This window comes from Pongo pygmaeus, chromosome 10, assembly GCF_028885625.2.
Source record: "Pongo pygmaeus isolate AG05252 chromosome 10, NHGRI_mPonPyg2-v2.0_pri, whole genome shotgun sequence".
Classification (NCBI taxonomy): domain Eukaryota; kingdom Metazoa; phylum Chordata; class Mammalia; order Primates; family Hominidae; genus Pongo; species Pongo pygmaeus.
The window spans coordinates 100,277,914-100,292,486 of NC_072383.2; the positions used below are offsets into that span (position 1 = coordinate 100,277,914).

The window sequence follows — 14,573 nt, forward strand, 5'->3', positions numbered from 1 at the left end:
ACCTGGGAGGGCAAAGTGGTTCAACGGTTCAAGTCTTGAAGTCCAATGCCTAATAGCCCTCTCCTCTGACATGCCACGTACACCCCTAATGCAACACATCCGAAACTGAGCTCTGGGTCTCCTTCCAAAAGACACTTGCTTCTGCCACTGAAGCTCTGAGTGTGGTTAATTCCATCACTTCCATCTTCACCAGAAAGGTCCACCTCCCCTTTCATTCTCCCCTTCCTCCTCCTGAATAGCTTGTAAGTCACCAAGTGATGTTGAGTGTTTCTCTCAGATGCTTCTGAAACCATTTCCATCGTTGGCATCACACTACCAAGGAACTTGTTGCATGGGAACATCTTACTGGGCTATGGCAGCAGCAGCTGAACTGGTTTTCCTACCACACCTTTCCCTGTTATGTTCCTTAGAAGCAGATCAGACTGTCCTCCCCCGGCCTTCAGGAAAAAATCTAGGCTTCTTAACAGAGACGTTTCTCAACCTGGCCTCAACCTGTCTTTACAATCTCATCCTCACCAAAATCCCTGCCTGTGCTAGAAACCATCGCCTTGGTTCCCTGAAAACACCATTTACGTTCAGGCCTCCAGCCCTTTTGCTCAGGCCGTTCCCTCTATATAGAATGGTCTCTTCTGCTCCCTTCTCTGCTGGGAGAATGGCTGCTCTGTTTAGGGCCCAGCTAAAACGCTTCTATTATGCAAAGCCTGCCTTGACCCCAAGTACACCTAAAGCCCAGATGTTCTCATGGCACTCTGCATAAACTCTTATTTGGAGCTCATCATACACACAAAAGGTGTTTTGTTTGGTTGGGAATGCAGTGATAGGAAACTTCATTCTCAGAGTACTCATAATGTAATCAGGAAGCAGAGCCTAAGGAAAGCAAGTCACTCGAGGCCTGGACTCAAATGCTGACACTGCTTCTGTTCTTCCTCTTTCTCATTTTCTCTCTAGTCTCTAAAAAATCCTAAGTCCTAGTCCCTGAAGTTGATCACAGGTGTTGGAATTACGAAAACAACCTTCAAAGAACATTATGTGTGATTAGCTTGATGCTCTGAGAGGTGTTGGCCTCCACAAAGACACCTCTGAAAATCCAAATAAATCTCCGACTGGGAGAGTGATCTGTGGAAAGGAGTCTCACCACACCTGGAGCCTACTGGTTTTCCTTGTTCAATTCAAGTTGCTACCCCACCCCACCTCGACCTGCTTATACCACACATGCCACCCAAAAATAGTTTGCTGAAGTGTCAACCATGACTTGGGACTGGCATTTTCTGGCAGCACACACCCATCCGCCAGTAGACGCATGAGAGCAGTCCGCACTGGTGGGCAGCTGCAGCAGGCCAAGTGATGTGGGATATTCAAACAGAGTGGAGTGTGGAGAAGTGGAATGAACATTCTTTCTTTTCAGCATTTATTATACTGAAATTATATAAATAGAATCAAGAATGCCATTCTATCTACATAAGCAAGTTGAACTGGTGGTCAAAAGTACAGATATACATGTGTCTATAATTCTAGAACTAATAATCAGGAAGCCAAGAAGTCAAATAAACATTGGCTGAAATGAAAGTTAACCTATGGTTTTATCTGTCCAAATCGTACTAAAAATAACTCAGAGGAAGGACAGATGTATTATCTATTCTAAAATAACTGCAGTTAAGAACAAATTCAACTCAAATATAGCCAGGCTTTACAGTATTTCAAAGTACAATAAAGAAAGTCATGAAGGGCAAGGAGCAGTGGCTCAGGCCTGTAATCCCAGCACTTTGGGAGGCCGAGGTGAGGGGATCACCTGAGGTCAGGAGTTGGAGACCAGCCTGGTCAACATGGCGAAACCCCCTCTCTGTTTAAAATACAAGAATTAGCCAGGCATGGTGGCGGACGCCTGTAATCCCAGCTATTTGGAGGCTGAAGCAGGAGAATCATTTGAACCTGGGAGGCAGAGGTTGCAGTGTGCCCAGATCGCACCACTGCACTCCAGCCTGGGTGACGGAGCAAGACTCTCTCAAAAAAAAAAAAAAAGTTATGAAGAAAAATATGAAAAAAGTAAAAAATTCGTAAGTGGTTATTCACATTACCATTGTATTACAAGGATAATACAATGTATCATAAAACAGTAAAACACTTGGTCTGGGGTAGGGAGAAACAAGTTAAAAGGAATTTGGTTGGGGGGGTGCATATAAAAACATGGTTAAGACAGGAACTAAGTAAAAACTGCTCTCTAGTCACCTCTAATCACAGCTCCCCCACCACTACTCCAACTTCATCCTTTCCCCCTCAAAATTGTTAAATGACATACAACAGGAGGAAGTAAGAATCAGGTAAGCTAAACCCAGTGGCAGAACTCAAAGAACATTTCTTTATAAAATCAGGAAAACTAGAGCCTCACAAATTCTGAGACAAGGACTTTATGCTCTCTACTCTAAGAGATGGGACATTCACGATTTACAACCTGAAACACTTCTGACAGAATAGCAGGCATCTTGACGTAAGGTTAAATAGAGAGAACACCCACATGGACTATGTCCTAAGTCAATCAGATAAAGGATCTGAAAACAATACATGTTAAGGAAAAGGCATGTCCCAGGCCAGCCTCCAGAGTCCACCTTAACAAGTGGCATCAATGGTCAAGCCTGAAGAGCTAATAAGTATAAATTTTAAATAGATTTGTCCCTCAATTAGCTACTAATGAATGGTTCTCATTAGCAAATGTTCCATGTATCTGAAGCACACTACCTTTATGAGTGAAAGCTTTGGGTAAACAACAGGCTGTGTGCACTGATGACATTTATGACTTCCCCTTATCTCCTCCTCCCATGCTTCCACTGTTCACACCCTAAGTTCCATCCGGGCCTTTGTCTGTTTTGTCCACTGCTGCATCCCCAGCAGCTGTAATGTCACCTAAGACATTGTAGGAGTTCATCTGTTAAACAAATGAATCCTGCTCTATCCAGGAAACAAGCAAACCAAATAAGACTCTTAGATTTTTGCCCAAATTAAAAGTAAGGAGTGAGACTCTTCTGGCAGAACAGAATCCCTCTTTGCTTCTTATGTTTATCAGCTAAACTTTGGGGAAAAAATGGACCACAGAAAAGAATCACACATTAAATGAGAATGTGCCAGGCTAATTGCTCTGTTTTCTATGTTCTTACCAGTTTGACTTTAGAGGAAAGATTTTCTGGCAATTTTGTTTTTAGTTGATTTGTTTCCTTGAATGTTGGTGGAAATCCACTCAGGAAAGCCAAATCTTGCATTAGCACTAATCCAGGGACTTCTTTATCTGTTGTCTAAAATAAGGGGAAAAACATAACTCATTTTCTACATCATGAGGCTGGTGAAAACCTACAGCTGAGAAAACTGGTAAAGATCTATTGCATCACAACACAAGCTTCAAAATATGATTTTTAGGATTACTTGAATCAATAGTCATTAATATTAGTAAGCTACCCTTAGATAAAAAATAAACATTAAAAAGATTCTCAAAGAAAAACAGCTTTATTATTCATATTTTTATTCTAGTCTATTGTAAAAATGCAACTAAATTTAAAATAACATACCAAGTAGCCCCTCCATACTGTCTGTCTGCTGTTTCCTTTAAGCAGTCCAGAGTGGGCATCTTCAACTACAACCAAGAATACAATAAACAAGCACATTTTTAATGAATACTTAACTATGGTGTCTGGCAGAACACTGTGAAAACATTCTGAGAGCTATTAAAGCAGCATAATATATGGTCAAAAAAAGGAAGCTGAAGGAGACAAAATTAGCCCATTCAACAAAAGGGGAACAATGTAAATCGGTGTACATTGAAATGTTAAATTTCACAATACCAAAGGTGATTGACATAAAGGGAATGCTTCATGGGAGCTGTCAAATTTAAGCTAGAATGCGAAGAAGGAAATGATAGGATGACAGAAATCACAGATGTATGTGCAAAGACGGGGAAAAAAAAAGAATTGTTTGACTAGAGTAAAATATTTGGGAGTGGTGAGTACTAGGAAACAAGGGTAACCAAAGGGGGCCCTTGAACGCCAGGCAGTGGCATGTATGTTAACAGCAGGGGGCTACTATGGATCTTGTGGTTCCTTAAGAGGCACAGTTTTCTCATAATGAATCCCCAATTCATTGGGTGCTGCTGAATGGAGCATCATAAGTCGCGGTAGGGATTGGGTGTGACACAGCCCAACTGGGAGAGAGTTAGTGATGGGGACAAGTCAACAAACTCGCTGCTGACATTCAGGGATTGTGGAAAACAGAAGAGAGGTCAGAAAGCTCCAATTCTGATCTTCGAGATAAACAAAGAAGGCAGGTTCTCCAAATTACAGCCTGATGAGATGAGATGTCAATCCTGGGCATGAGTCTCAAGTGTACTATATTTACAGGGCACAGTAGCTCATGCCTGTAATCCCAGCACTTTGGGAGGCTGAGGCAGGAGTATCACTTGAGCCCAGAAGTTCTAGATCAGCCTGGGCAACATGGCAAAACCCTGTCTCTACAAAAAACAAACAAACAAAAAACACAAAAACTAGCCGAGTGTGGTGGTGTGCACCTATAGTCCCAGCTACTTGGGAGGCTGAGATGGGAGGATCATCTGAGCCCCGGAGTTGGGGCTGTGGTGAGCCATGATCATGCCACTGCACTCTAGCCTGGGTGACACAGTGAGGCCTGGTCTCAAAAACTGAAACAAAACAATATAGTTGGTGAGCACTGAGAAAAGAAAGCCTTCATAATACACTGTTTATCTTTAAAGGAAGCACTGGCTGTTAAGAGTATGAGTTCATTACAACTTTATCAGATAAACTTTTTTCTCTCTCTTTCCATTGATATGATGAATTCTACCTAACAGACCTGGTATATGTATTTGTAGTCTCAGCAAAGTAGCTAAGGGCATCTCATGTCATCTTCATGGATATAACAAAGATGTACAGGCTCGATGCTCAGGTGGGCTAGAACTTAACCAATTCTACCAAACAGGTGTAGGTAACAAAGCTGCAATCAACCTAGAGGGAGGTTTAGGAGATTAGTCATAGGTCCTGTCTTGCTGAACCCTCTATCAATGTTTTGGAAGTTACAGAAGGCATGCTTGTGAAATGTGTAGATTCACATGAAGATGGCAAAGAAGCTATTGTCCTGGATAAGAGACCATGGATTCCCAAATTTGTGACTATTTGGAGCAAAGAGTCAAATCTGGCAAAATAAAATCTCCTATGAAGTAAAACCTTTATAACTTGGTATCAAAACCAACTATACAAGCATACACTAAAATAGGTATTTGAGCATTAGAGCATATAAGTTTTTTTTTTGTTTTTTTTTTAAAGATAAGTTTTACTCAACAGTGAGTTCAGTATGAGTCAACAATGTGCTGTGGCCACACTGAATTTCCATCACATTTTTGTGCTTTTAAACAGAAGTAAAGTACATCGAATAAAAAAGGTGATGATGTTCTCCAACACCGAGTCATTAGGAAACCCTGTTGGGTTGACCTTCAAAATGTCCAGAATCCAACCACTTCTTATCTTCACTGTACCTCCCTGGTCTAAGCAATCTTCCCTCTTGTCTGAATTATCACAACTTTTGCCCCTCCTCAGTCTATTTCCACCAAAGAAGCCAGATTGATCGCCTGGAATGTAAGTCAGATCACATTACATTTCTACTCAAAACCCTCTGGTGATTCCTCATCCTACTCCAAGTTAAAGCCAGATCCTTGTTATGGTTACCAGGGCCTGCACTATTTGGTCCCCTGCTTACTTCTTCAGGTTCATCTACTGCCTGCCTCTGTCTTGTTCACTCCATTCCAGCCACACTGGCCTCCTTGCTTTTCTTCAAACATGCCAGATACACTCCTGCCTCAGGGCCTTTGCAATGGCTATTCTACTTACCCAGATCACTCTTTCCCCAGATATTCGCATTGCTGGCTACCTCACCTTCTTCACATTTCCACTCAAAAGTCACCTTCTGAGTGAGTAATGTCCCTACCATCCAAATTAGAATTGCAACCCCCTGCCCTGGCCAACACTTCCTCTGCTGCTGCCCCTGCTTGGTTTTTTTCCACAGCATTATCTTCTACAAACTATGTAATCTACTTATTTATCGTGTTTACCGTCTGACTCTCTGACTCCCTCCACCAAGACGTAAACTCAAGGTAAGGGTAGAGATTTTTGCCCATCTGTTCCCTGCTGTATCTTCAGTACAGGGAACAGTACCTGGCACACAGCAGGCACTTAATAAAGCACTCGTTAAACGGACAGTCCTGCTCTCCCTGCCAAGACGGAACCACACTAAAATAGAATGTTCACTTCCCACTGACACATTTTAAAAGTAATCTGAGAAGAGCAAAGTGGGACACTGACAAGTCCCTGAGAGACAGCCAAAGAAAGGAAAATAAAATGTCCCAAGGGAGAGGGATTACATGAGTTCTGTGTGACCATAGGAGGCACAACTTTAACCTATGTGAGAAAGTTATAAGGAAGAAGTTTGTGGTTCCTTTTAAAAGTCAGTTTAGTCTAGAGGTAAAATGAATTGCCACTGGAGGAAATTTGTTTGCTGTAAATCAAAAAGTATAAGCTTGACTGGAAAAACTACTTCGCTGAGTAGACCCAGCTCCAGGCTGCAGTTCGAATATGTGAGTGCTGAGGTACAAATCAGTTCAGGATCCATAGAGTGAAGGGGCAGACACTTATACTTGGAAAGGTTAACATTTCCTTTCATACTAAAAATAACTTTTTTTTTTCAGACAGGGTCTCACTCTTGCCCAGGCTGGAGATCAGTGGTGCAATCTCAGCTCACTGCAGCCTCAACCTCCCAGGCTCAAGCAATCCTCCCATCTCAGCCTCCCAAGTAGCTGGGATTACAGGTGCATGCCATCATGCCAGACTAATTTTTGTTTTTTTTGTAGAGACAGGGTTTTGCCATGTTACCAAGTCTGGTTTTGAACTCCTGAGCTCAAGCAATCTGCCCACCTTGGCCTCCCAAAGTGCTGGGATTATAGGCGTGAGCCACCACACCCAACCTCAAACTAAAAATAACTTGTTAAGTATCAGGGAGCGAGCACTGTAAGACACTGATCAGGATATAAACTGGTGAGTGGTAAGTTTTCTGTTCAATAAAAAAATTCCATGAGAAAAACCATAAACTCCTGTGCAATCAAAACCTAAGTTATGAGTTAGATTGTAAGTATTACAGAAATACAGAAAAGTAAAAATAAAACCATTGTGAATATATTAGTCCAGGAGCTTCATGAAGGAGAGATGACTTGAAGTGGGGCTGGACGAAGCAGGAGATGTACTGAGAGGGAAGGGGAAGGGGACAGGGAGTGGGACACAAGGCCTAGCACCACATGTGTGAAGACACTGACAGCTGCAATGTGATGCAGGGAGGGCAGGGATGTGGGGATCAACTGACAAAATCAAGGCAATTAAAGCTGAATCCCAAACACCAGGAAGAGAAGTTTGTATCCATGTGAAAAGCAAACACACACTGCTATATTATTCTTTTCATAAAGGCAGTGAACCCATAAAATCAGTGTTTTCAGATTTATTTGAGACCTGTGTGTCAGACAGACTGAGATGGACTTTACATAGACAGAGCAGGAGTCTTATTACTGGAGTCTGTGTGAGGGAATAAGTCTGGTGTGGAGGAAATAAGTAAGGTAAGAACCTAAGAATCATGAATCATGTGAAAAAAAAAAAACAAGTCATAGGATGAAGTTAATTATTAGTTATAGATGTAAAAAGTAAGAAGGAGTCAAAGATGGTTCCAAAGATTTAAGCTGGGAGGTATGACACTGACAGAATGGGAGCTAGAGAACTAGACTTGGTGTTGGAAAGGGAACATGACAGTTTTCATTTTACACATAAAAACCACAGACCTTCCAAATAGAGACAATCCATGCAGAGGAGGAAAGAGACAGACAAGAGGCCAGAGCAGAAGATGCAGGTTATGGGCTCAGCAGTACACTGGTCAAGTGGGAGAATGGGATCACTAAGGATGTGGGTGCAGTTTTATGCCAGGAATTATCATTTTAATTCCATTATCTGCCCAAATCATCTGTTGTCTTACAAGCAACAGAAATTTGTTTTTCACAGTTCTGGTGGCCAAAGTCTGAGATCAGAGTGCCAGCATGCTTGGGTTTTGGTGACGGTGCTCTTCTAGGTTGCAGATGGCATCTTCTCATAACGTCACATGGTGGAGAGCAGAGGGAGCTCTCTGGAGTCTCTTTTGCTATTATTTATTATTTTGAGGCAAGGCCTCGTTCTACTGTACAGGCTGGAGTACTGCCTCAGCCTTGAATTCCTGGGCTCAAGCGATCCTCCTGCCTTAGCCTCCCAAGTAGCTACGACTATAGGCACATACCACCACATCCAGCTGCGTTTTTTTTTGTTGTTGTTGTTGTTTGGTAGAGACAGGTTCTTACTACGCTGCCCAGGCTGGTCTTGAACTCCTCAGGCTCAAGCAATCCTCCTTAGTCTCCCAAAATTGCTGGGATTACAGGCATGAGCCACTATGCCCAGCCTGGGATCTCTTTTATAAGGGCACTAATTCCATCAAAGGCTCCACCTCCCAATACTTATCCATCATGCTGGGGGTTATGATTTCTACATACAAATTTTGGAGGAAACACAAACATTCAGTTCATATATCTCAGAATGTAAAGAATGAATACTCCAGGTATATTCTGTCCAAACTGGAGAATGCTACCTTGTAGAGGAGTTATATGGTAGAAAAATTGCCTCTAGAATAATTCATAGCCAAGAGAACAAGATAATTGTGATATCAGATTGAAAGTCCTCATCACAGAACAGAAAGGAATGTGTATTACACAGAGTAAAATATATGTAGCAATCCCTTTTTGAGGTTAAGGCCAAAATACAATGGCAGCTCTTTTGCTTCTCTTTGTGCATTTTTAGAAAAGTTTATCAGACATTTAAGAATGAATCATTTCTATTCCACTCAGAATTTTGTTATTCAAACATCCAATGATAACATGATTTTAAAATATCCATAAAAAGATCTTACCATCCTTAGTACTGTCAAAAACAACAACTGAAACATTAGTAGAAGGGTTTTTTGGTTTTGCAACATTGAATATGTCACTGGCAGAATGAAAAGAAGGATAAAGAGATGGCAGGTCCTTCAGGGTGATGTTGGCTGGCAGGGCTGGGTCCAGGACAAGCATTGGCACCTTAATGCAGTGTGTCAGCAAACACTCTAACTGCTTCTCACTGCAAAGAAACACCAACATGCTTACAACTACATTCTTGAAATTTAATCAACAATGAGAAGCTTGTCATACTACTAAATTTTTCAGATTTTTTTTATAGCCCATAAAAAAATCATAATATTTTAACAAATGAAGACTTTTACCTCATGGATACAAAAATTAAATTAGCAAATATGATATAAAATTGTTAAATCCGACTCCAAAGATAGAGCTTTCAAACTCCCATTAATAAGATTCCCACCAATATTTACTAATTCCAAAATGCACATGAAATTAAGCACTTCATTACTATCATTTTTTTAAAGATCATTCATAATTCCAATAAAGCCCGTTATTGGGCAGATTAGGAAGGAGGCAGATTCTGGTTAATAGAGTGTCATGTTACCAGATACAAGTTACCAATTCCAGCTAGAAAACAACTAAATACATTGGATATGACACTACATTGATGTAAACAAAAGCAACTGTGACATGGTTCTAAAATAAATTTATATGAGATACTTCTATCTGATTATAAGAAATATCTACAATAAACATATTACCTGAATAAACAAATGGATGGGCAAAGGATATGGCTAGAAAATTCACAAAGTAGGACCTACAACCAGTTAAACAGTATAAAAAATTGTTCAACTTCCTTAATAAAGAAATGTAAAAGAAAACAATGAGCTATCACCTTTACTAAATCAGCACCCCTCAAAAAATGATGACTCAATATTAGCACAAATGCAGTAAATCTCCTTCTCTTAAATACTGCTGGTGTCACTCCAAACGACACCAACTCTTTTGGGAAAGCAAGCTGGTAATATATACACATATGCTTGTCTAATACACATATGTATACATATATACTTATTCAGAACCATAAAAACATACATAAGCTTCTTCCTCAGTAATTTTATTTTTAGGAATCTAGTCCAGTCCAAGTAGGGAAGAGAAACAAAACAGAAAAAACAAACCCACACACAGAAAATGCCACAGACCTAAATATAAGTATCATGAAATATTGACAACAGTGAAATACAGAAATGCCCAACATTTAGTAAATTACAGTAGTCACTTTATGGAATATTATATGACTATTAAAACTGAAAGATATGAAGCATGAAGATAATGCATCAACATGATACATACATATAATTACATAAAGTTTAAAAAGGATACAAAACTGCCCACAGATTATAAACTACAACTATTCAAATATGCATGAAAAGGGAATAAAAATAACAGTTGTTAAATAAGAGTTATAAAATTTTGTGAGTTTTTTCTTTTCACTTTCCTCTCCATCTTTCTTCATGTTGCACCATTGCTTTTATTTAAATAATTTAAAAACCATTTAAAAAACAGTATTAATGTTAATATACTTTATAAATAAAGCTATATAATTAACATAAAAAGATAGCTTAGAAGGCACTTCTGAGGTCAGGCACAGTGGCTCATGCCTGTAATCCCAGTACTTTGGGAGGCCGAGGCGGGCAGATTACCTGAGGTCAGGAGTTCGAGACCAGCCTGACCAACATGGAGAAACCCCGTCTCTACTAAAAATACAAAATTAGCCGGGCGTGGTGGTGCATGCCTGTAATCCTAGCTACTCAGGAGGCTGAGACAGGAGAATTGCTTGAACCTGGGAGGCGGAGGTTGTGGTGAGCCGAGATTGTGCCATTGCACTCCAGCCTGGGCAACAAGAGTGAAACTCCGCCTCAAAAAAAAAAAAAAAAAAAAAGAAGGCACTTCTGGATCTTGAAATTCTCAGGATCTTCTCTATCAATAAGTGTTTTTAAAAGTCTGATGGCTAAGTGGGGAGGTGACAATTAACAGAGATTGCTTGTCAGTGAGACAGTCTTGTTTTAAGGACCTATCAGAGTCAGGAATGACTCAAGTCAAGATAGGTGTATTTGGTTCTTGTTGTTGGGCTAAATCTCCTTCCCAGGTTCTTAAACATAAAATATACAGCTTCATAGCTTTTAAAGATAAGGATGTATATATTGAACCTATAAGTAAATGATGGACATAAATTTTATAAATGAAAATACTGGGTAGAAGTTAGAGTGTAAGTGGACCAAGAGAACAATGCACCAAGACAGATTAATGGGAGGGAACTAAAGACAAGGAAATCTTGGGACTCTAACCCTCCCCAATGCAGTGAAGCTTTAGTTAGCAAAATAACCAGAGTTCTCAGTCAACTGTGCACTCAGCACTGCAAAATTTCCCATCTAATAGATGTACCTAATTTGGGGTCAAAAACTATATGGATAATAGAGTAAATACAAAATCCTGTGTACCCAACAAAAACAAATGATAATCTGAAATTTCACTTCAATCCTTCAATTTTTATTCTTAAGAGGAAATCAAAATGCTTACCTCTTCTTAGTTGGTTCCGTTGTGTTTTTCCCAAGGATTTCTCTAATAAAAAGCAAATACAGTTTATTACTTACATATGGGCTAGTGTACCTCCCACTGTAACCAAGACAGTTTGCTTAGAGCATAAACTTTTATATTTTATTAGTAAAACATAGTACCAGGCTGTCAGCCATTTTCATGCACTGGGAAAGTCATATAACCTCTAACAAAGAGAAAATGAATTTGCTCCAATATAAGGTGGCCAAAGACCTGCACTGGGGTGCACTCTTGACATTCACAAAGAAGTCAACAAGTAGGTACTAAGAAATACTCCTAACGAATCAAAGGGGAATTATATCAGCCAGGTTCCTACCTCTTATGGCTATCCAGAAGTCTGCTGTATCTGTCCCAGATAAAGTAAATAAAATGACCAATCTCATATATTAAATAAAAAGTACCAAAGTTTCTAATTCCATAGTCTGTAATTTATTCCTAAAAGGCATAAAGGGAATATACTTTTTACTGCCGTTTTCAAATGGAAACAAGTCTGTGGGCCTATTATATTTTTCAAGGGAAGAATCTGTCTTACTGTGGAGATATTTTTCATAATAAACACTTATTTCAAGAAGATACCACACCTGGGGCTCAAAATGAGTGAGCAGGCAGCCAGGGGGTTGGGGGAGGGGGTCCTCTGTCTTTAGGTCCCTTGGAGAGCAAGCTGTCACTAGAGCACCATATTCATAAAATCATCATCTAACAAAGGCCAGTATCTGGCAAAAGTGGCTGAGTTCTCCTTGGGCACCAAGAAACACAGGCCAGATGGATGACTGCCAAGATCTCGTAATGGCATGAACTGAGAGGCAAGTTTGTTTGGATGGCACTGTGAAAATCAACTTACCCTTCTCTAATGCATGCTTACTTGTACTCACAGGACTATGTGTTTTGTTTTTTTTTTTCTTTTTCTTTTTTGAGACAGGGTCTCGCTCTGTCACCCAAGTTGGAGGGCAGTGATACAATCACGGCTCACTGCAGCCTCAACCTCCTGAGCTCAAATGATTCTCCCGCCTCAGCCTCCCAAGTAGCTGGGACTGCAGGGGTGCACCATCACACCCAACAAACATTTTATTTTTTGTAGAGATGAAGTCTCACTATGTTGCCCAGGCTGGTCTTGAACTCCTGGCCTCAAGTGATCCTCCCACCTCAACCTCCCAAAGTTCTGGGATTACAGGTGTGAGCCACCATGCCTGGCCTGTTTTGTTTTTTAAAAATCAGTTTTACCAGATCCTTTTGTAGTTCATTAGCATGATGACTGGGTTTTCACGCTCATATGTGAGATGTGCCACTCTCAGACCTTATTACATCGCCACATTACCCATCTGATGTGGAAAAAAAAAAAATCAGTTTTACCTCATTGCTTTCTGCTCCTCCTCCATCTGTTCTCTGACCTGCTGTAGTTCCTTCAGTAGTTCAAGATCTGTGCCATTCACCCAGGTGTAAACAACGTCAATTGGCATGGGCAGACAAAGCCTAGGGCAAACCAACAAATCCTCCAGCTTAAATGCATTTTTCCAATATATTTGGTAATAAGAATATCACAGGGTTTAAACCCAGAGATTATGAAAAAAATCTATGAAGAAGTAATCCAACCATGACATATTATCACAGAACTGCATGTTTTCAAACTGTAGCTGGGGGGCTAATATTTGTTAAGTACCTTCTCTGTGAGTTGTATCATGCCAGACACTTAGATAATTTGCATCACTTGATCCACACAGCCACTCTGTAAGAAGGCTAATATTAAAGATTTAAAGATTGTTCGTGGGTGAAGCAGAGTAGTCTTGGAAGTTCAGTTTACATTAAACTGCCTGTTCTCATAATTTAGCAAAGAAGGGAGCTGGGATGAAAATGCAGTCAAACATAGAAAATAAATTAGAAGTTTAAAGAACAAAACTACAGGCTCTGCACAGTGGCTCACGCCTATAACCACAGCACTTTGGGAGGCCAAGGTGGGAGGATCACTTGAGCCTAGGAGTTTGAGACCAGCCTGGGCAACATAGTGAGAACCTGTCTCTATAAAAAATTTTTAAAATTAGCTGGATATGGTGGTGTGCATCTGTAGTCCCAGCTACTCAAAAGGCTGAGGTGGGACTACGGTGAGCTATGATCGTACCACTGCACTCCAGCCTGGGAGACAGATCGAGGCTTTGTCTCTAAAAAAAAAAAAAGAACAAATTACAAAAAAAAGTTATCAAAACCCACAATGAAGACCTAACCCTACTTAATGCTGTAGGCTTCTTGTGCCTTGCTCCCCCGCAAGCCCGCACCCTTCCCAGCCTCACCTCTGCTTTTCCTTTTTTTTTCACAGCACTTACTACTTTTGTAACATATTAAATAATTAACTTGCAACCTATTCCGTTAATTATGTGTGGCCCTCTCCTAGAATGTAAGCTCCAAGAAAGCAGAAAACTTTCATGCTTTGTTCTCTAAAGTATCTGAGCAATGAGAAGAGTGCCTGGCACATAGGTGCCCAGTAAGTATATGCTGACATATGAGACACTAGTACAGAAGACCTTCCTGAACTTGCACCATTTCTTCCTGATCATCTTATCCTCATAATAAAGAGTCAGGCAGGCTGTTAATTCTTGAGTATGTTGTTTATGCCTCACCTTAGTGATTTTACCCAGATTTTATCCCTGCCAAAAGCACTCTTCTCTTTTCTCTCACTACCAAAAACCTACCCATCTTTCAGGGGCCTGCCCAGATGCATGCCACTCTGACTTATGACACAGGAGTTCATGTGTACATCTGGGTACTGATATTACTTTAGATCAGCGGTGTCCAATCTTTTGGCTTCCCTGGGCCACAGTGGGAGAAGAATTGTCTTGGGCCACACATAAAATACACTAACACTAAAGACAGTTGATGAGCTAAAAAAAAAAAAAAAAAAAAAAAAACCACAACCACGCAAAAAAAAAAATCTCATCATGTTTTAAGAAAGTTTACAAATTTGTGTTGG

The 14,573-nt window shown here is 40.3% G+C and overlaps 1 protein-coding gene and 1 non-coding gene across 2 annotated transcripts in view; one reads left to right on the forward strand and one right to left on the reverse strand.

Moving 5' to 3' along the window:
• GNPTAB (N-acetylglucosamine-1-phosphate transferase subunits alpha and beta) overlaps positions 1-14,573 on the reverse strand; it is an 84,513-nt gene that overhangs the window by 32,681 nt on the left and 37,259 nt on the right. The window contains exons 3-7 of the mRNA XM_054445767.2: positions 12,965-13,084; positions 11,579-11,620; positions 9,013-9,218; positions 3,555-3,619; positions 3,150-3,284 (exon numbers count right to left, since the gene is read on the reverse strand). Coding sequence (XP_054301742.1) covers positions 3,150-3,284; positions 3,555-3,619; positions 9,013-9,218; positions 11,579-11,620; positions 12,965-13,084 — 568 coding nt within the window. The remainder of the gene's footprint in view (positions 1-3,149; positions 3,285-3,554; positions 3,620-9,012; positions 9,219-11,578; positions 11,621-12,964; positions 13,085-14,573) is intronic.
• On the forward strand, positions 12,839-12,939 carry LOC129011090 (small nucleolar RNA U13). Its single transcript, XR_008493215.1, has one exon. It is a non-coding gene; the product is annotated as a small nucleolar RNA U13 (small nucleolar RNA).